Source organism: Stegostoma tigrinum, chromosome 14, assembly GCF_030684315.1.
Source record: "Stegostoma tigrinum isolate sSteTig4 chromosome 14, sSteTig4.hap1, whole genome shotgun sequence".
Classification (NCBI taxonomy): Eukaryota; Metazoa; Chordata; class Chondrichthyes; order Orectolobiformes; family Stegostomatidae; genus Stegostoma; species Stegostoma tigrinum.
In genome coordinates, this window is record NC_081367.1 from 882854 (window position 1) to 906013 (window position 23160).

Below are 23160 nucleotides of genomic sequence, written 5' to 3' on the forward strand. Positions count from 1 at the left end.
TTTGGGAGGATTAATAAGGCAAGGGAGTGACATTGTATTTCACAGCATCAAAAAATAAATCAATATTTTGGGTGTATAAGACGACAAACACCCTCCTACTCTTTTCAAGTATGACATGCCATTAGTAGTAGTCAAGCTCAATTTTTCACATGCTTTGCTTACCTTGTAACAAGGCACAGGAAATTAATCAACTCTCATGGGTCATGCTGTGAAGAGCACTAGATTTTAAGACATACCCACTCTGTTTCACATGTGGATGGCATTTCAAAATAACGAGCACCCACAGCTTCAACAGTTGACTTTAACATAAAACTTAGGAGTTGGAGAAGACTATTTTGATCAGATTAGATTCCCTACAGTGTGGAAACAGGCCCTTTGGCCCAGCAAGTCCACACTGGCCCTTGGAGCATCCCACCCAAACCCATCCCCCTATAACCCACACACCCCTGAACGCTACGGGCAATTTAGCATAGCCGATCCACCTAGCCTGCACATCTTTGGACTGTGGGAGGAAACCGGAGCACCCAGAGGAAACCCATGCAGACATGGGGAAAATACTCCACCATTCAAATGTTCACTGCTCATCATCCAACTCAGTACCATGTGCTCGGTTTCTCTCCATACCATTAAATCCCTTTAGCTCTAAGAATCATATCTAACTCAATCTTGAAAAATATTCAGTGTTGTGGCTTGCAGCATGGGTTAGTACCGGGGACTTTGATGTTGTGGCCATTTCGGAGACATGGATAGAGCAGGGACAGGAATGGTTGTTGCAGGTTCCGAGATTTAGATGTTTCAGTAAGAACAGAGAAGATGGTAAAAGGGGTGGAAGTGGGGTATTGTTGGTCAAGGATAGTATTGCATTTGCAGAAAGGATGTTTGGGGACTCGTCAACTGAGGTAGTATGGGCTGAGGTGAGCAACAGGAAAGGAGAGGTCACCCTGTTGGGAGTTTTCTATAGGCCTCTGAATAGTTCCAGAGATGTAGAGGAAAGGATAGCAAAGATGATTCTTGATAGAGTGAGAGACGGGGTAGTTGTCATGGGGGACTTCAACTTTCCAAATATTGACTGGGAACACTATAGTTCGAGCACTATAGATGGGTCAGTTTTTGTCCAGTGTGTGCAGGAGGGCTTCCTGACACAGTATGTAGATAGGCCAACAAGGGGCGAAACCACATTAGGTTTGGTACTGGGTAATGAGCCTGGCCAGGTGTTAGATTTGGAAGCAGGTGAGCACTTTGGTGATAGCGATCACAATTCTGTTATGTTTACTTTCGTGATGGAAGGAGATAGGTTTATACCACTGGGCAAGAGTTAGAGCTGGGGGAAAGGCAATTACGATGAGATTAGGCAAGATTTAGGGAGCATAGGATGGGGAAGGAAACTGCAGGGGACAGGCACATGAGAAATGTGGAGCTTATTCAAGGAAAAGCTCCTGTGTGTCCTCGATAAGTATGTACCTGTCAGGCAGGGAGGAAGCTGTAGAGTGCGGGAGCCGTGGTTTACGAAGGAGGTGGAATCTCCGGTCAAGAGAAAGAAGAAGGCTTATGTTAAGAGGAGATGTGAAGGCTCAGTTAGGGCGGTTGAGGGCTACGAGGTAGCCAGGAAAGGCCTAAAGAGCGAGCTCCGAAGAGCCAGGAGGAGACATGAGAAGTTGTTGGCGGCTAGGAGCAGGGTAAACCCTAAGGCTTTCCATAGGTATTTAAGGAATAAAAGAATGACGAAAGTAAGATTAGGTCCAATCAAGGATAGTAGTGGGAAGTTGTGTGTGGAGTCAGATGAGATAGGCAAAGCACTAAATGAATATTTTTCAACAGTATTCACTCTAGAAAACGACCATGTTGTCGAGGAGAATACCGAGATACAGGCTACTAGACTAGGTGGGATTGAGGTTCACAAGGAAGGGGTATTAGAAATCCTACAGCGCGTGAAGATAGATAAGTCCCCTGGGCCGGATGGGATTTATCCTAGGATCCTCTGGGAAGCCAGGGAGGAGATTGCCGAGCCTTTGGCATTGATCTTTAACTCATCATTGTCTACAGGAATAGTGCCAGATGACTGGAGGATAGCAAATGTGGTTCCCTTGTTCAAGAAGTGGAGTAGAGACAACCCTGGTAATTATAGACCAGTGAGCCTTACCTCGGTTGTTGGTAAAGTGTTGGAAAAGGTTATAAGGGATAGGATTTATAATCATCTGGAAAAGAATAAATTGATTAGGGATAGTCAGCACGGTTTTGTGAAGGGAAGGTCGTGCCTCACAAACCTTATTGAGTTCTTTGAGAAGGTGACCAAACAGGTAGATAAGAGTAAACCGGTTGATGTGGTGTATATGGATTTCAGCAAGGCGTTCGATAAGGTTCCCCACAATAGGCTATTGTACAAAATGTGGAGGAATGGAATTGTGGGAGATATAGCAGTTTGGATCAGAAATTGGCTTGCTGAAAGAGGACAGAGTGTGGTAGTTGATGGGAAATGTTCATCCTGGAGACCAGTTACTAGTGGTGTACCACAAGGGTCGGTGTTGGGTCCACTGCTGTTTGTCATTTTTATAAATGACCTGGATGAGGGCGTAGAAGGATGGGTTAGTAAATTTGCAGACGACACTAAGGTCGGTGGAGTTGTGGATAGTGACGAAGGATGCTGTAGGTTGAAGAGAGACATATATAACCTGCAGAGCTGGGCTGAGAGGTGGCAAATGGAGTTTAATGCAGCCAAGTGTGAGATGATGCACTTTGGTAGGAGTAACCACAAGGCAAAGTACAGGGCTAATGGTAAGATTCTTAGTAGTGTAAATGAGCAGTGAGATCTCGGTGTCCATGTACACAGATCCTTGAAAGTTGCCACCCAGGTTGACAGGGCTGTTAAGAAGGCATACAGTGTTTCAGCTTTTATTAGTAGAGGGATTGACTTCCAGGACCAAGAGGTTACGGTGAAGCTGTACAAAACTCTGATGCAGCCGCACTTGGAGTATTGAGTATGGTTCTGGTCACCGCATTATAAGAAGGATGTGGAAGCTTTGGAAAATATGCAGAGGAGATTTACTAGGATGTTGCCTCGTCTGGAGGGAAGGTCTTAGGAGGAAAGGCTGAGGGTCTTGAGGCTGTTTTCATTAGAGAGAAGGTTCAGAGGTGACTTAATTGAAACATATAAAATAATCAGAGGGTTAGATAGGGTGGATAGGGAGAGCCTTTTTCCTAGGATGGTGACGGCGAGCACGAGGGGGGGATAGCTTTAAATTGAGGGGTGAAAAATGCAGGACAGAAGTCAGAGGTAGTTTCTTTACTCAGAGTAGTAAGGGAATGGAACGCTTTGCCTGCAACAGTAGTAGATTCACCAACTTTAGGTACATTTAAGTCGTCATTGGATAAACATATGGACGTACATGGAATAGTGTAGGTTAGATGGGCTTGAGATTGGTATGACAGGTCGGCACAACATCGAGGGCTGAAGGGCCTGTACTGTGCTGTCATGTTCTATGTTCAATTGTTTTCTGTGGCAGAGATTTCTATAGGCTCAGCAATCCCTGGGTGACAATATTTCTCATCTCAGTCCTAACTGGCCTACCCTGTACACTTGGACTATGACCATCGGATCTGGACTCCCGAGTCATGGGGAACATCCTTCCTGTATTTATCCTGCCTAGACCTGTTAAAATTTTAGAGGTTTCATTCGACAGGATTTGATCAGACGGGCTGAGTGGCAGATGGAGCTTAGTTTAGAAAATTGCCAAGTGTTATATTTTGGTAAGGCAAATCAGTGTAGGGTCCTAGGGAGTGTTGCCGAACAGAGAGACCTTGGGGTGCAGGTTCATAGTTCCTTGAAAGTAGAGTCGTAGGTAGACAGGGTAGTGTTGCGCTGAAAAGGACATTGGTTTGTTCACTAATGAAATACTGCATTCAATACCGAGATCCCTGCTGTTGAAAAGATATTGTTAAACCTGAAAGGGTGCAGAAAAGATTAACAAGTATGTTGCCAGGGTTGGAGAATTTGAGCTATGGACAGAGGCTGAACAGACTGGGCAATTTTCCCTCGAGTGTCAAAGGCTGAGGGACAGAGATTTATAAAATCATGAGGGGCATGGATATGTTGAATAGCCAAGGCCTTTTCCCCAGGGTGGGGAAGTCCAAAATTAGACAGCATAGGTTTAAGGTGAGAGGGCAGAGATTTAAAAGGGACATAAAGGACAACTTTTTCACACAGAGGGTGGTGCATGTATGGAATGAGCTGCCAGAACAAGTGGTGGAAGCTGGTACAACTACAACATTTAAAAGACATATCGTTGGGTATATGCATAAGAATCGTTCAGAGGAATATGGGCCAAATGCTGGAAAATAGGATGAGATTAATTTAGGATATCTGGTTGGCATGGATGAGTTAAACTGATGGGTTTGCTTCTAAACTAGACAAGCATATGGTTTAGAACTCTTTCTCTTAATTGGGAGCTTAGTGAAAGCCTTCTGAACGTTCTGCCTCGGCTGGTCCCCCTTTCTCAATTCTACTTGATACATCCTCAGAAAGTGTCCAGTTGATTTACCAAGCATGACTTCCCTTTTGTAAATCTAACTGTCTAATTCTGGGAGAGATAATGGGAACTGTGGATGCTGGAGAATTCCAAGATATAAAATGTGAGGCTGGATGAACACAGCAGGCCAAGCAGCATCTCAGGAGCACAAAAGCTGACGTTTCAGACCTAGACCCTTCATCAGAGAGGGGAATGGGGAGAGGGAACTAGAATAAATAGGGAGAGAGGGGGAGGCGGACCGAAGATGGAGAGTAAAGAAGATAGGTGGAGAGAGTATAGGTGGGGAGGCAGGGAGGGGATAGGTCAGTCCAGGGAAGACGGACAGGTCAAGGAGGTGGGATGAGGTTAGTAATAGATGGGGGTGCGGCTTGGGGTGGGAGGAAGGGATGGGTGAGAGGAAGAACCGGTTAGGGAGGCAGAGACAGGTTGGACTGGTTTTGGGATGCAGTGGGTGGGGGGGAAGAGCTGGGCTGGTTGTGTGGTGCGGTGGGGGGAGGGGACGAACTGGGCTGGTTTAGGGATGCAGTAGGGGAAGGGGAGATTTTGAAACTGGTGAAGTCCACATTGATACCATTAGGCTGCAGGGTTCCTAGGCGGAATATGAGTTGCTGTTCCTGCAACCTTCGGGTGGCATCATTGTGGCAGTGCAGGAGGCCCATGATGGACATGTCATCTAGAGAATGGGAGGGGGAGTGGAAATGGTTTGCGACTGGGAGGTGCAGTTGTTTGTTGCGAACTGAGCGGAGGTGTTCTGCAAAGCGGTCTCCAAGTCTCCGCTTGGTTTCCCCAATGTAGAGGAAGCCGCACCGGGTACAATGGATGCAGTATACCACATTGGCAGATGTGCAGGTGAACCTCTGGTTAATGTGGAATGTCATTTTGGGGCCTGGGATAGGGGCGAGGGAGGAGGTGTGGGGGCAAGTGTAGCATTTCCTGCGGTTGCAGGGGAAGGTGCCGAGTGTGGTGGGGTTGGAGGGCAGTGTGGAGCCAACAAGGGAGTCACGGAGAGAGTGGTCTCTCCGGAAAGCGGACAGGGGTGGGGATGGAAAACTGTCTTGGGTGGTGGGGTCGGATTGTAAATGGCGAAAGTGTCGGAGGATGATGCGTTGTATCCGGAGGTTGGTAGGGTGGTGTGTGAGAACGAGGGGGATCCTCTTAGGGCGGTTGTGGCGGGGGCCGGGTGTGAGGGATGTGTTGCGGGAAATACGGGAGACGCGGTCAAGGGCGTTCTCGATCACTGTGGGGGGAAAGTTGCGGTCCTTAAAGAACATGGACATCTGGGATGTGCGGGAGTGGAATGTCTTATCGTGGGAGCAGATGCGGCGGAGGCGGAGGAATTGGGAATAGGGGATGGAATTTTTGCAGGAGGGTGGGTGGGAGGAGGTGGTATTCTAGGTAGCTGTGGGAGTCGGTGGGCTTGAAAAGGACATCAGTTACAAGCTGGTTGCCTGAGATGGAGACTGAGAGGTCCAGGAAGGTGAGGGATGTGCTGGAGATGGCCCAGGTGAACTGAAGGTTGGGGTGGAAGGTGTTGGTGAAGTGGATGAACTGTTCGAGCTCGTCTGGGGAGCAAGAGGCGGCTTCGATACAGTTATCAATGTACCGGAGGAAGAGATGGGGTTTGTGGCCTGTGTAGGTGCGGAAGAGGGACTGTTCCACGTAACCTACAAAGAGGCAGGCATAGCTGGGGCCCATGCGGGTGCCCATGGCCACCCCCTTAGTCTGTAGGAAGTGGGAGGAGTCAAAAGAGAAGTTGTTGAGGGTGAGGACGAGTTTAGCTAGGCGGATGAGAGTGTCGGTGGAGGGGGACTGGTCGGGTCTGCGGGACAGGAAGAAGCGGAGGGCCTTGAGGCCATCTGCATGCGGAATGTAGGTGTATAGGGACTGGACGTCCATGGTGAATATGAGGTGTTGGGGGCCAGGGAATTGGAAGTCCTGGAGGAGGTGGAGGGCGTGGGTGGTGTCACGGACATAGGTGGGGAGTTCCTGGACCAAAGGGGAGAAAATGGAGTCCAGATAGGTGGAGATGAGTTCGGTGGGGCAGGAGCAGGCTGAGACGATGGGTCGACCAGGGCAGGCAGGTTTGTGGATTTTGGGAAGGAGATAGAAACGGGCCGTGCGGGGTTGGGGAACAATGAGGTTGGAGGCTGTGGGTGGGAGGTCCCCTGAGGTGATGAGGTTGTGAATGGTGTTGGAGATGATGGTTTGGTGCTCGGATGTGGGGTCATGATCGAGGGGGCGGTAGGAGGTGGTGTCGGAGAGTTGGCGTCTGGCCTCAGCGATGTAGAGGTCAGTGCGCCCCGTGACTCCCTTGTTGGCTCCACACTGCCCTCCAACCCCACCACACCCGGCACCTTCCCCTGCAACCGCAGGAAATGCTACACTTGCCCCCACACCTCCTCCCTCACCCCTATCCCAGGCCCCAAGATGACATTCCACATTAAGCAGAGGTTCACCTGCACATCTGCCAATGTGGTATACTGCATCCACTGTACTCGGTGCGGCTTCCTCTACATTGGGGAAACCAAGCGGAGGCTTGGAGACCGCTTTGCAGAACACCTCCGCTCAGTTCGCAACAAACAACTGCACCTCCCAGTCGCAAACCATTTCCACTCCCCCTCCCATTCTCTAGACGACATGTCCATCATGGGCCTCCTGCACTGCCACAATGATGCCACCCGAAGGTTGCAGGAACAGCAACTCATATTCCGCCTGGGAACCCTGCAGCCTAATGGTATCAATGTGGACTTCACCAGTTTCAAAATCTCCCCTTCCCCTACTGCATCCCTAAACCAGCCCAGTTCGTCCCCTCCCCCCACCGCACCACACAACCAGCCCAGCTCTTCCCCCCTACCCACTGCATCCCAAAACCAGTCCAACCTGTCTCTGCCTCCCTAACCGGTTCTTCCTCTCACCCATCCCTTCCTCCCACCCCAAGCCGCACCCCCATCTACCTACTAACCTCATCCCACCTCCTTGACCTGTCCGTCTTCCCTGGACTGACCTATCCCCTCCCTACCTCCCCACCTATACTCTCTCCACCTATCTTCTTTACTCTCCATCTTCGGTCCGCCTCCCCCTCTCTCCCTATTTATTCCAGTTCCCTCTCCCCATCCCCCTCTCTGATGAAGGGTCTAGGTCTGAAACGTCAGCTTTTGTGCTCCTGAGATGCTGCTTGGCCTGCTGTGTTCATCCAGCCTCACATTTTATGTCTAATTCTGTGACTGTTTTCCAAGTGAACATGTAACACAGAAGAGTACAGCACAGTACTTTGGTCCACAATGTTGTGCCGAACTTTTACCTTAAACCGAAGGTCTATTGAACCTCCACCCCATCTTACACTATCACCCATTTGCCTGTCTAACAGCCGCTTAAATGCCCCTAATGAGGCCAACTCCACTACCCTCTTGAGCAATGCATTCCATGCCCCTACCATTCTCTGAGTAAAGAACTTACCTTTGACGTCTCTCCTATATCTAACTCCACTCACTTTAAAGCTATGCACCCTTGTAACAGTTACCTCCACCCTCGGAAAAAGTCTCTGGCTGTCTGTTCCATCTATACCTCTGATCATTTTGTACACTTCTATCAAGTCACCTCTCATCCTATGTCGTCCTAAAGAGAAAAGCCCTAGGTCTCTCAACCTTTCCTCATGAGACCTTCCCTCCATTCCAGGCAACATCCTGGTAAATCTCTTCTGCACCTTTTCTAATGTTTCCACATCTTTCCTGTAATGAAGTGACCAGAACTGGACACAATACTCCAGATGTGGTCAAACCAGGCTTTTGTATAGCTGGAGCATAACCTCTTGAACTCAGTCCGTCAATTAATGAAAGCTAATACACCAAACGCCGTCTTAACAACTCTATCCACCTGAATAGCAGCTCAGGGAACTGTGAACCTGAACCCCAAGATCCCTCTGCTCCTCCACACTGCCAAGAATCTTTCCGTTAACCCTGTATTCTGCTTTCAAGTTTGTCCTTCCAACATGAATCACCTCACACTTTTCAGGGTTAAACTCCATCTGCCACTTCTCAGCCCACCTCTGCATTCTATCAACGTCTCTTTGTAATCTAGAACAGCCCTCTGCACTGTTCACAACGTGACCCACCTTTGTATTGTCTATGAACTTGCTAACCCACCCTTCTACTCCTTCATCCAAATCATTTCCAAAAATCACAAATGGAAGAGAATCCAGAATAGATCTTTGTGGCACACCACTCGTAACTGAGCACCATGTTGAATATTTTCCTTCCACTACCAACCTTTGTCTTCTAAGGGTCTGCCAATTCCAAATCCAGTCTGCCACATTTCCCCTTATCCCATGCTTCCTTACTTTCTGCTTGAGCCTACCATGGGAAATCTTATTAAACGCCTTACTTAAATCCATGTATAGCACATCCAATGCTCTACATTCATCCACGTGTTTGGTCACCTCTTCAAAGAATTCAGTAAGGTTTGTCAGGCATGATCTACCCCTCAGAAATCCATGCTGACTATCACTAATCAAACTGTGCTATTCCAAATGATCATAAATCCAATCTCTCAGAGCCCTTTCCAATAATTTGCCCACCATGATGTAAGACTAACTGGCCTGTAACTTCCAGGGTTATCCTCATTCCCTTTTCTGAACAAGGGAACGACGTTTGCGTCTCTCAATCTTCTGGCACTATACTCGTGGTCAGTGAGGACAAAAAGATCATTGCCAAAGGCCCTGTGACCTTTTTCCTCGCTTCCCACAGAATCCTTGGATAAATCCCATCAGGCTTGGGGGACGTATCTGTCTTCAACTTCCTCAAAATTCCTAGGATATCTTCCTTACTAACACTGACCTCCTCTACCGGCCTGTTTAGAACTGTCCTCCTTTATAACTAGGTCCCTCTCAGTTGTGAATACCAAAGAAAAGTATTAATTAAGGACTTGTCATATCTCTTTAGGCCCCATGCACAAATTCTGTTTACAATCCTTGATCAGCCCTACTCATTCTCTGGCCATTCTCTTACTCCTCACGTACGTGTAAAAACCCTTAAGCCCTCTCTTCAGCTCATTCCTGGATAACTTGCATCCCTCTAGAGCCTTTTCCATTCCTTGTTTCCTAAACCTTAAATAAGCATCCTTCTTCCTCTTAACCAGTCGTTCGACCTCTCTTGAGAACCAAGGCTCCCCCACTCTACTGCTTCTTCCCTGCCTGCTAGGGACAATCATATCGAGCACACGCAGTATGCATTCCTTAAACAATCTCCACATTTCAATAGTGCTCTTCCCTGACAGCATCTGTTCCCATTTTATGTTACCCAGTTCTTGCCTGACAGAATTACAATGACCTTTCCTCCAGTTAGAGGCCTTACTCTGCTGTATGTACCTAACTTTTTCCATGACTATTGTAACAGTAACAGAGTTATGATCACTACCGCCAAAATGCTCTCCTACCAAGAGGTCTAACACTTCGCCCGGTTCATTGCCAAGCACCAAATCCAAAGTGGCCTCTCCTCGTGTTGGTCTATCGACATACTGTGTCAGGAATCCTTCCTGAATGCAATGTTCAAAATCCGCTCCATCTAAACTATTGTAACTAAAATGTTTCCAATCAATATTTGGAAAGTTGAAGTCACCCATGACTACAACCCTGCCAGTATCTGCCTCCCAATCCACTCCTCCACTTCTCTGCAACTATTAGGGGGTCTGTAAAAAAAACCCAACAAAACGACTGCTCCTTTCTTGTTCCTTATCCCAACCCAAACTGACTCTGTAGACATATCATTCTCGAACTACCTTTCAGTAGTTGCTATACTAGGCCTGACTAGCAATGCCTCACCCCTACCTCTTTTCCCACTCTCCCTATTTCTTTTAAAGCATCTAAATCCCAGAACATCCAACAACCATTCTGTCCCTGAGTTACCCAAGTTTCTGTAATGGCCGCAACACCATAGTTACAAGTACTGACCCATACTCTAAGTTTGTCCGCTTTATTTCTGATACTTCTAGTGTTGAAGTATACACACTTCAAACTATCTCTATGTGCACAATTACGCTCCATGAACAGCATTTCTTTATTAACAACCTCACTCCCTGTTGTGTCAGTTGGAAGGCTGAATACCTCACCCTCTGAATTACAAATCCGGTTCCCCACCCCCTGCCAATCTAGTTTAAATCATTCCATATAGCTCGGGCAAACCTCCCTCCCAGGATAATTGTGCCCTTCCGGTTCAGGTGCAACTCATCCTTACTGTACAGGTCCCACCTTCCCCAGAATGTGCTCCAATTATCCACATAATGGAAGCTCTCCCTCCTACACCAGCCCTTTAGCCATGTGTTCAGCTGCACTCTCGCCCTATTTCTTATCTCGTTATCATGTGGAAGTAATCCAGAGATAACTACCCTGTTTGTCCTGGACTTCAGCTTCCACCCTAACTCCCTGTACTCGTTTTTCACATTCTCTGTCCTTTTTCTACCAATGTCATTGGTACTGATGTGTACCACGACTGCTGGTTGCTCACCCTCCCCTTTAAGGATCTTGAAGACATGCTCAGAGACATCACGGACCCTGTCATCCAGGAGGCAACATACCATCCGTTCATCTTGTTCGCGCCCACAGAACCACCTGTCTGTGCCTCTTACTATTGAATCCCCCACTACAATTGCTCTCCTATTCTACCCAATTCCCTTCTGTGCCAAAGGGCCAGGCTCAGTATCAGAGACCCGTCCGCTATGGCCTTACCCTGGTAGGTTGCCCCCCCTACCCCCGCGTCCCAAGCATTGTTTTAGTGAACAATGAATACTTAATAAACTCCCTTTACAAAAAAAGCATCAATTTTATTGTGATCAGAGATGACGGGCACTGCAGATGCTGGAGAATCCAAGGTAACAAAGTGTGAAGCTGGATGAACCTCACAGGAAACCTCACTGGCCTGGACACGGAAAGAATTGACAGATTGATAGCTCTTTCTCGATTCTGTGGGTGGTAGTACATGGCTGTTCTTAGTTGGTGGAGCGATTTGTCTGGTTAATTCCGATAACGAACGAGACTCCTTCATGCTAAATAGTTACGCTACCCCCATGCAGCTTTTATGCTCCTAAGATGCTGCTTGGCCTGCTGTGTTCATCCAGCTTCACACTTTGTTATCATCAATTTTATTGTGATCGGTCTCAAATTCCCAAAGAGTATAACTTTTGGTGATGGTGGGTCTTTCACAAAGTTAGGATGTTTGCATTGTCACATGGAAATAAAGTCCAATTAATGACACTCATACATGATGACTGTCAGGAACTGAATTAATATTACCATAAGAGAGCGGGATGACAGTGATTATGACTGGTGCAAATCTGCTGGATTCAGAGATTTTGCTTGACTTACATAAAATAGAATTTTTGCACAATTGCTTCTATTTTCTGTAACTTCTCACAGAAGCTGTGCAATGGTGGCATTTTTGCCATTTCAAATAATTGCCCAGTCCACAGTAAATAAGATCGATAAATGCATATCATTCACATTATCCAAGTGGAGCAAAAACATTAGTAAATCATCTAGAAATTTTAAAAAGTAATGTCTTGTACTTACACACAATTTCTTGTAGCCAAGTCTTTATGAATAACTTCTCTCCTGGCCAGGTAACTCATCCCACAAGCAATCTGAATGGCCATATGTACAAGGTCCTGCTGGGATATTGCCTGCAAAAAAATTGCATGACAACCATGACTATAGGTTTCTTTGGATTGAACTAACTAGTGCAAATGTAAACAGAATTAGACAGCATTGGAAGCACTGGAGTTGTTATTGGACACTAGCTTCCACTAGAAATTGTTGGAATAGAAATTCATTTGCTTTAAATTTGGGCATAGGGGTAATAATTTGCCTATTTAGCCTGAAGGCTGAACTCAAAATTCATGTGCTAGCTCACCTAATGAATGTGTCACTAGTTGGTGTGCCTCCAGTGCAACTCTGGGTTCCATCGTAGTACTGGGCAAGCTCTGCACACAGTAGGAGGCTCCAGCAAGGGGGTTGGCCCATCATTCAATACAGGCAGCCTACTTGTCTTACAGCTAAAAAGCACAAAAAGACTGCTGTCATGGAAATTCTTGGAAACTGAACAATAGTGTATGCAAAGGATTCACAGACTGGATATTTCGAGGAGTCTGGACCAAAGGGTTGGCAGAAATACGACAAGAGATTCACTGAAGTAACTAGGTGTGGAGCTGGAAGAACTCAGCAGGCCAGGCAGCATCAGAGGGGCAGTGAAGCTGACATTTTGGGTCTGGACCCTTCTTCAGAAAAGGGTCCAGACCCAAAACGCCAGCCTTCCTGTTCCTCTGGCCCTGCCTGGAATGCTGTGTTTATCTAGCTCCACACCTGGTGCTCTCAGGTTCCAGCATCAGCAGTTCTTACTTTCTCTCAGAGATTCACAACAGGAAATATCTTTTCAATATCCTACTTGTCAAGGCCATTCAGAATCTTCAGTCATCCCCTATTCTTCTAAATTCCAGTGCAAACAAGCCCAACTTGTCCAATATTTCTTCACAAGATGACCCACTATTTCCAGGTCTCAGTCTAGTATAGCTGTTCTGACCTGCTCCAATGCAGTTACATTCTTCCTTAAATAAGGGTCCCCAAAATATACACAATGTTCAAGACATGGTCTTGTCAATGCCCTCCATCAGTGAAGCATAATATTCTTTCTTTTATGTTCAATTTCTCTTCTAATAAAGGATATCATCCGATTACCCTTCTTGATTACATGCTGTACCAGCATACTAATTTTTTCACGACTCATGCACCAAGATTCAGTAAGAACAGAGAAGATGGTAAAAGGGGGGGAGGTGTGGCATTGTTGGTCAAGGACAGTATTACAGTTGCAGAAAGGATGTTTGGGGACTCGTCAACTGAGGTAGTATGAGCTGAGGTTAGAAACATGAAAGGAGAGGTCACCCTGTTAGGAGTTTTCTATAGGCCTCCGAATAGTTCCAGAGATGTAGAGGAAAGGATAGCAAAGATGATTCTCGATAGAGTGAGAGAGACAGGGTAGTTGTCATGGGGGGGGGCTTCAACTTTCCAAATATTGACTGGAAACACTATAGTTCGAGTACTATAGATGGGTCAGTTTTTGTCCAGTGTGTGCAGGAGGGCTTCCTGACACAGTATGTAGATAGGCCAACATTAGATTTGGTACTGGGTAATGAGCCTGGTCAGGTGTCAGATTTGGAAGTAGGTGAGCACTTTGGTGATAGTGATCACAATTCTGTTATATTTACTTTAGTGATGGAAAGTGGGGGAAAGGCAATTATGATGAGATTAGGCAAGATTTAGGGAGCATAGGATGGGGAAGGAAACTGCAGTGGATGGGCACAGTAGAAATGTAGAGCTTATTCAAGGAAAAGCTCCTGTGTGTCCTAGATAAGTATGTACCTGTCAGGCAGGGAGGAAGCTGGAGAGCGCTGGAGCCGTGGTTTACAACGGAAGTGGAATCTCTGGTTAAGAGGAAGAAGGCGGCTTATGTTAGGATAAGATGTGAAGGCTCAGTTAGGGCGCTTGAGGGCTACGAGGTAGCCAGGAATGACCTAAAGAGAGAGCTCAGAAGCGCCAGGAGGAGACATGAGAAGTTGTGGCGGATAGGATCAGGGTAAACCCTAAGGCTTTCTATAGGTATTTAAGGAATAAAAGAATGATGAAAGTAAGATTAGGACCAATCAAGGATAGTAGTGGGAAGTTGTGTGTGGAGTCAGAGGAGGTAGGGGAAGCACTAAATGAATATTTTTCAACAGTATTCACTCCAGAAAACGACAATGTTGTCGAGAAGAATACTGAGATACAGGCTACTAGACTAGGTGGGATTGAGGTTTACAAGGAAGAGGTATTAGAAATCCTGCAGAGGATGAAGATAGTTAAGTCCCCTGGGCCGGACGGGATTTATCCTAGGATCCTCTGGGAAGCCAGGGAGGAGATTGCCGAGCCTTTGGCATTGGTCTGTAACTCGTCATTGTCTACAGGAATACTGCCAGACGACTGGAGCATAGCAAATGTGGTTCCCTTGTTCAAGAAGGGGGGTAGAGACAACCCTGGTAATTATAGACCAGTGAGCCTTACCTCAGTTGTTGGTAAAGTGTTGGAAAAAGGTTATAAGGGATAGGATTTATATTCATCTAGAAAAGAATAAATTGATTAGGGATAGTCAGCACTGTTTTGTGAAGGGAAGGTCATGCCTCACAAACCTTATTGAGTTCTTTGAGAAGGTGACCAAACAAATAGATGAGAATAAACCGGTTGATGTGGTGTATATAGATTTCGGCAAGGCGTTCAATAAGGTTCCCCACAATAGGCTATTGTACAAAATGCGGAGGAATGGGATTGTGGGAGATATAGCAGTTTGGATTTGAAATTGGCTTGCTGAAAGAAGACAGAGGGCGGTAGTTGATGGGAAATGTTCATCCTGGAGACCAGTTACTAGTGGTGTACCACAAGGGTCGGTGTCGGGTCCACTGCTGTTTGTCATTTTTATAAATGACCTGGATGAGGGCGTAGAAGGATGGGTTAGTAAATTTGCAGACGACACTAAGGTCGGTGGAGTTGTGGATAGTGACAAAGGATGCTGTAGGTTGCAGAGAGACATAGATAAGCTACAGATCTGGGCTGAGAGGTGGTAAATGGAGTTTAATGCAGCCAAGTGTGAGATGATGCACTTTGGTAGGAGTAATCAGAGGGCAAAGTACTGGGCCAATGGTAAGATTCTTGGTAGTGTAGATGAGCAGAGAAATTTCGGTGTCCATATACACAGATCCTTGAAAGTTGCCACCCAGGTTGACAGTGCTATTAAGAAGGCACACAGTGTTTTAGCTTTTATTAATAGAGGGATTGAGTTCCGGAACCAAGAGGTTATGCTGCAGCTGTACAAAACTCTGGTGCAGCCGCACTTGGAGTATTGAGTATGGTTCTGGTCACGCATTATAAGTAGGATGTGGAAGCTTTGGAAAATGTGCAGAGGAGATTTACTAGGATGTTGCCTGGTCTGGAGGGAAGGTCTTACGAGGAAGGTCTTACGAGGTAAGGCTGAGGGTCTTGAGGCTGTTTTCATTAGATAGAAGGTTGAGAGCTGACTTCATTGAAACATATAAAATAATCAGAGGCTTAGATAGGGTGGATAGGGAGAGTCTTTTTCCTGGGATGGTGACAGTGAGCATGAGGGGGCATAGCTTTAAATTGAGGGGTGAAAGATATAGGACAGATGTCAGAGATAATAAAATGTGAGGCTGGATGAACACAGCAGGCCCAGCAGCATCTCAGGAGTACAAAAGCTGACGTTTCGGGCCTAGACCCCTCTCTCTGATGAAGGGTCTAGGCCCAAAACGTCAGCTTTTGTGCTCCTGAGATGCTGCTGGGCCTGCTGTGTTCATCCAGCCTCACATTTTATTATCTTGGATTCTCCAACATCTGCAGTTCCCATTATCACAGACAGATGTCAGAGGTGGTTTCTTTGCTCAGAGAGTAGTAAGAGAATGGAACACTTTGCCTGCAACGGTAGTAGTTTCGCCAACTTTAGTTACATTTAAGTCGTCATTGGATAAGCATATGGACGTACATGGAATAGTGTAGGTTCGATGGGCTTCAGATTGGTATGACAGGTCGGCACAACATAGAGGGCCGAAGGGCCTGTACTGTGCTGTAATGTTCAATGTTCTATTTCTAAATACCCCTGCAATAGGGAATTTCTTAGTTATTCTCTTTAAGTGGCTTTTTCATGCTTCTGGCCATATTTTTGTCCACTCATTCAACCTACATTTGTCTGAAACCTCCTTATTCCTTTGTCACAACATGACTTCCTAGTTATAATGCCTGCCATGCCTTCACTCCTCACACCTAAGTCATTGAGGTAAATTGTCAAATGTTGAGGCCCCAGTTCAGATCCCTGCAGGAGTCCGGTCAATCAGACGAAGATCTATTTGTGAACATTCCCTTGTTTTCTGTCAGACAACCTATCCTGTTCTCACACTAACATGCCACCCTCTACACTATAAGTTTCTATTTTCCCACAAAGAAAATTAAAGTTATACCAAATAACCTTAGTATACTTGAATATGCTACATCTATAGGTTCTACTTTATAGCACGTTACTCTTTCAAATGACTCTACTAAATTGATTAGCATGATTTCCCATTCATAATTCCCACGCTAACCCTTCCTGATTACATTGAGTTGATCTAAGTACGCAGCTGTAATGTTTTTAATGATCAATTCTAAAACCACCCCACAACGGATGTTAAATTAACTGGCCTAGGTTCCTGTTTTGGGTCTCCCTCCCTACCTGCAGGACAACATGGTACAGAGTAAAAGGAAGGAGAACACAGTAAGCAGGAGACTGATGCCTACATCCCCTGAAGTTTATACAGTGCCCTGCATTATGACGTGGACGGCAATAGAGATTCAGCCTGAGATGTCTTGGAAAAGAATAGCATCTTTCTGCCTTATGGTCGTTCTCAACCCCCAATCAACTTCATCCTGCTGTGTAGCATGAAGCTGACACTGCAGCTAATGTGACTACTTTCCACTTCCACTCCCACATTACTTCTCTCAGAATAACCAGTTCCCTTCTCAGGTCCTGTTTTCAGTCAGCAAGAAATGTAGCCCAGCCATAGCACGCCTAAAGGGAGGGAACAGCAACATGCCACAATATTGTTTGGACAGGTGTAGCCATCAGCTCAGACAGCTAACGTGAAGAATATAGAACAGTACCACACAGGTTTTTGGCTCACCATGCCTGTGCCAATCACGATACCATTCTAAACTAATTCTATCTGCCTGTGCATGGCCCATATCTCTCTATTCTTTGCCTGTTCATATGTCTAAGCGCACTTTACAACTTTGCTAATATATCTGCTTTTACCACCCTTTCTGGCCGCATGATCCAAACACCTACCACCTCTGTGTAAAAAACTTTCCTTGTGCATCTCCCTTAAACTTTTCCCCTTTCATCTTAAACCTATGCCTTCAGTGTTTGACATTTCCACCCTGACATCCATGTCTCCAATAATTTTATGTGCCATCAGTTTGCCTCTCAGCCTCCAATGGTCCAGTGAAAACAATCCAAGATTGTCCAACCTCTCCTCATAGCTAATGCATTTCAATCTATGCCACATACAAAGAATAAAGAAGAACAAAGAAAATTACAGCACAGGAACGGGCCCTTCAGCCCTCCAAGCCTGCGCCGATCAAGATCCTCTGTCTAACCTGTCATCTATTTTCTAACAGTCTGCGTCCATTTGCTCCCTGCCCATCCATGTACCTGTCCAAATATATCTTAAAAGACGCTAACGTGTCTGCGTCTACCACTTCTGCTGGCAACACATTTCAGGCACCCACCACCCTCTGTGTAAAGAACTTTCCACGCATATCTCCCCTAAACTTTCCTCCTCTCACATTGAAACCTCCCCAAAGCCTCGATATCCTTCCTATAGTATGGCAACCAGAACTGCACATAATACTTCAAATGTGGTCTAACTAAATTTTTATACAGCTGCAACATGATTTGCCAACTTTTATACACAATGCCCTAACCGACAAAGGCAAACATGCCATACACCTCTTTTTTAACCATCTTATTAACTTGCGTTGCCATTTGCAGGGAGCTGAGGACATCGACTCCAAGATCCTTCTGTACAGCAATGCTCCTAAGGCACTTGCCAATTACTGCATGCTTTTCTTGTTCATTTGGCCCCACAAAATACATCACCTCACAATTGTCCCCATTGAACTCCATCTGCTATTTCTCCATCTAACTTTCCAGTTGATCTACATTCTGCTGAATCCTTTAATAACCTTCCTCACTATCTTGAACTCCACCAATTTTCGTGTCATCTCCAAACATACAAATCAGATCATCCACATTTTCATCTAAATCATCAACACTTTACTTACAGAGATCGCAGCACTGATCCTCGAGGAACTCCACTGGTCACTGACCTCCAGTCAGAAAAACAGCTTCCCACAATTACCTTCCAAGCCAATTTTGTATCTAATTTGCCAACTTACCATGTGACTTAATCTCCTGGCTCAGCCTACTGTGATGCATATTCTCAAATGCTTCAGTAAAATCCACATAGACAATAGCCACTACCCTACCCTCAATCATCATCATTACTTCCTCAAAAACTGAATCAAGCTTGTGAGACAAGAACTCCCCCAAATAAAGCCATGCTGACTATCTCTAATAAGTCTAATATTTTCCAAGTGTGAGTAAATACCCCTTCACTCATAATTTTCTTCAATAATTTCCCTACCGCTTAAGTAAGGGTCACTGGCCTATAATTTTCTGGATTATCACTATTGCCTTTCGTAAACAAAGGAAGAGCACTGGCTATTCTCCGGTCTTCTGAAACCTTGCCTGTGGCTAAAGAGGATAAAAAGCTCTCTGTCAAGCCACAGTAATCTTCTGGGATAGATCCCATCAGGTCCTGGGAACTTAACCACCTCAATGTTTTTCAAGATATCCATGTCCTCCTCCTCAATATCAACACGAACCAGAATATCAACATTCCTCTTTAATCTTACCCTCATCCACATCCTTCTCCTTAGTGAATACTGACGCAAAGTAGTCATTAAGGACCTCGCTCAATTCCACTGACTTCACGCATAAATTCCTTCCTTTGTCCTTCAGTGGACCTACCCTTTCTGCAGTTACTGTCTTGTAATATATGCATAAAATGCCTTGGCATTCTCGTCAATCCTACTTACCAAGGATATTTAATGATGCCTTCTATTCCATCCAATTTCTTGCTTAAGCTCTTTTCTGCTTCTTTTATACTAAAGGGTCTTATTTGAGTTTTGTTTCTTAAACTTTACATGTGCTTCCATTTTCTTTTTGAATAAGCTTTCAGTATCTCATGATCCACGGTTCCCAAATCTTCCATCTTAATGTTCATCCTCACAGGTATGTGCTGATCCTGAGCTCTTATCAATGGCCTTTAAAAGATGCTCACGTCAGATGTGGATTTACCCTCAAACAGCCATCCTCAGTCTAATTTCTCCTGTTCCTGTCTGAAACTTCCAAGACAGGAGGGGCCTGAACAAGAAGAATGGATTTCATGAAAGCTGGAAGTCTAATGTGTATTTACTTTAATGCAACAAGTATAATTGGTAAAGCAGATGAGTTTAGAGCCCAGAGACTACGACGTGTTAGCCATTACAGAAGCTTGGTTGAGAGAAGGCAGCTCAATGTTCCAAGGTTTGGACGTTTCAGGCATGAAAGACAAAGACGGAAAAAGGATGGAAGAATTGCATTCAAGATTAAGGATAATATCACGGCTGTGAAAAGGGGAGGATTTAGATGGCTCATCCAGAGAGGCCATATGATTAGAACTCAGAAATAAGAAAGGTGCAGATGCTATGGTGGGGTTATACTATAGGCCTCTCAATAGCCAGCAGGAAAATACAGGTACAGGTAGATAAACAGATCAGGCAAATGTTTTAAAAAAAAACAACAGCTTTGTTGTAGTGAGGGATTTTAACTTCCCAAGTGTTGACTGGGATCCAGTTATGGCAAGAGGCTTCGATGGGGCAGAATTTAGGAGGGTTTCTTGAAACAATATGTAGATAGTCCAATTAGGGAAGTGCCCCTACTAAGCCTTGTATTGTGAAATCAATCTGACCAGGTGATCAAAGTTTCAGTGTGGGAACAATTTGAGAACAGTAAGTGTAATTATTGTAAGTAAAATAATAAAAGAGGGCGGCACGGTAGCTTAGTGGTTAGCACTGCAGCCTCACAGCGCCAGGGACCCTGGTTCGATTCCCGCCTCGGGCGACTGTCTGTGTGGAGTTTGCACATTCTCCCCGTGTCTGTGTGGGTTTCCTCCGGGTGCTCCGGTTTCCTCCCACAGTCCAAAGATGTGCAGGTTAGGTGGATTGGCCATGCTAAATTGCCCGCAGTGTTCAGGGGTGTGTGGGTTATGGGGGGCATGGGTCTGGGTGGGATGCTTCAAAGGGCGGTGTGGACTTGTTGGGCCGAAGGGCCTGTTTCCACACTGTAGGGAATCTAATCTAAAAAAAGAACTGTGGATGCTGTAAATCAGGAACAAAAACAAATTTGCTGGAAAAGCTCAGCAGATTCTAAGGAAGGGTCACCTGACCTGAAATGTTAGTTCTGTTTTCTCCTTCGCAGATGCTGCGAGGCCTGCTGAGCTTTTCCAGCAACTTTACACTCATTGTAAGGTTTAACACAGTTATGGATCAATGGATCAGTATGAGATTGATCATAGCGTTATAGAGTCACAGAGTCATAAAGCACAGAAACAGACTCTTCGGTCAATCTTACCCACACTGACTGACATCCCAATCTGACCAAGTCTCATTTTCCAGCATTTGGCCCATAACTCTCCAAACTCTTGCCATTAATATACCTATCCAGATGCCTTTTAAAGGTGAGAACAGTACGTGCCTCCACCATTTCCTCTGGCAGTTCACTTTACACATGTACCACCCTCTGCACGAAAAAGGTACCCCTCAAATCCTTTGTAAATATTTCCCCTTTCACCCTTAACTGATGTTCTCTACTTTTGAGCTCCCCAATTCATGCCTTTTATGGTTTTATAACCTAAATAAGGTGCTTCCTCAGCCTCTGATGCTCCAGGGAAAAGAGACCTAATCTACTCAGCCTGTCCCTTACAGCTCAAACCCTCCAGTCCTGGCAACATACTTGTGAATCTTCTCTGCATCCTCTCAAGTTTAACGACATTCCTCCATTAAAAGAGGAACCAGAATGGTATGCAGTATTCTAAAAGTGGTCTCACCAATGTCCTGTACAGCTGTAACATGACATCCCAATTCCTGTACTCAATCTTATGACCAGTGAAGGCAAGCATGCCAAATGGACATACAGCCATAGAGATATACAGAACGGAAACAGGCCCTTTGGTCCAAGTTGTCCATGCTGACCAGATATCCTATAGAAATGTAGTCCCATTTGCCAGCATTTGGCCCATGTCCTTTGAAACCCTTCCTATTCATATACTCGGCCAGATGCCTTTTAGAAGTTGTAATCGTACCTCTACCACTTCCCCATGTAGCTCATTCCATATACACATCACCCTCTCTGCAAGACAAAGTTACTCCCTTAGGTTCCTTTTATATCTTTCCCCTCTCACCATAAACATATGCCCTCTAGTTTTGGACTCCCCCACTCCAGGGACAAGACTTTGCCTACTTACCCTGTGCATGCCCCTCATGATGTTATAAACCTGTATAGATCACCCCTCAGCCTCCAATGCTCCAAGGAAAACAGCCTCAGCCCATTCAGCATCTCGCTCTAGCTGAAACCCTCCAACCTTGGCAACATCCCTGGAAATCTTTTCTGCATCTTTCAAGTTTTGCAACATCTTTCCTTTAGGTGGGAGACCAGAATTACATGCTATGTTCCAAAAATGGCCAAACCAATTCCCTATATAGCTGCAACAAAACGTCCCAACTCCTATACTCAATGCACAGACCAACAGCGGCATGTTTACCAAACACCGTTTTCACTATCCGGTCTACCTGTGAACCTGCACTCCAAGATCTCTTTGTTCAGTAAAACACTCCCCAGAACCTTACCATTAACTATTTAAGTCCTGTCCTGATTTGCCATTCCAAAGTGCAACACTTCACATTTATCTAAACTAAACTCCATCTGCCATTCCTTGGCCCAATGGACCATCTGACTGAGATCCCATTGTATTGTGAACTTTCTTCGCTGTCCACTACACACCCAATTTTAGTGTTACATGCAAACTTACTTATCATACCTCCCATGTTCATATCCAAATCATTTATATAAACGACAAAAAGGAGTGGACCCAACACCACTCCTTGCGGTACATCATGGGTCACAGGCCTCCAGTCTGAAAGCAACCTTCTACCCCCACCTTCTGTTATCTACTTTTGAGCCATTCTTTATCCAAATAGCTAGTTCCCTCTATACTCCATGTGATCTAATCTTGCTAATCAGTCTACCATGAAGAACCTAGTCGAGAGCCTGACTGAAGTCCACATCGATCACATCCACCACTCTGCCCTCAGCAATCTTCTTCATTGCCTCTTCAGAAAACTCAATCAAGCTAGTGATGCACGATTTCCCATGTACAAAGCCATTTTGACTATCCTTAGTTAGTCCTTGCTTTTCCAAATACATGTAAATGCTGTCTTTCAGGATTCACTCCAACAACCTGCTTACCACTGACGTCAACAGTTCCTTGGCTTTTCCTTACCACCTTTCTTAAATAATGGCATAACATTAGCTAACCTCCAGCTTTCTGGCACTTCACCAGTGGCTATTGAAGATTAAAATATCTCAGCATGGGGCCCACCAATCTCTTCCTTCGCTTTGCGCAGATTTCTAGGGTACACGTGATTGGGTCGCAGGAATTTATCCACCTTTAAGCATTTTAAGATATTTAGCGCATCCTCCTCTGTGATATGGACATTTTTGAAGATGTTGGTATTTATTTCCCCACATTCTCTATGTTCCATATCGCTCCCCACAGTAAACACTGATGCAAAATACTCGTTTAGTATCCCCCCCATCTCCTGTGATTTGACACATATGTGGCTTTGTAGGCATCTATGGGGTGCTATTCTTTCTCCGTTACCCTTTTGTCCTTAATGTATTTGTAGAATCCCTTTGGA

General features: G+C 45.4%; 1 protein-coding gene across 3 annotated transcripts in view; it reads right to left on the reverse strand.

The window, feature by feature from the left end:
* The window catches only part of ryk (receptor like tyrosine kinase), a 375194-nt gene that overhangs the window by 110047 nt on the left and 241987 nt on the right, over positions 1-23160 (reverse strand). For all 3 annotated transcript variants that reach the window (XM_059650938.1, XM_059650939.1, XM_059650937.1), the window contains one exon: positions 12082-12191. In XM_059650938.1, the coding sequence (XP_059506921.1) occupies positions 12082-12191 (110 nt within the window). The remainder of the gene's footprint in view (positions 1-12081; positions 12192-23160) is intronic.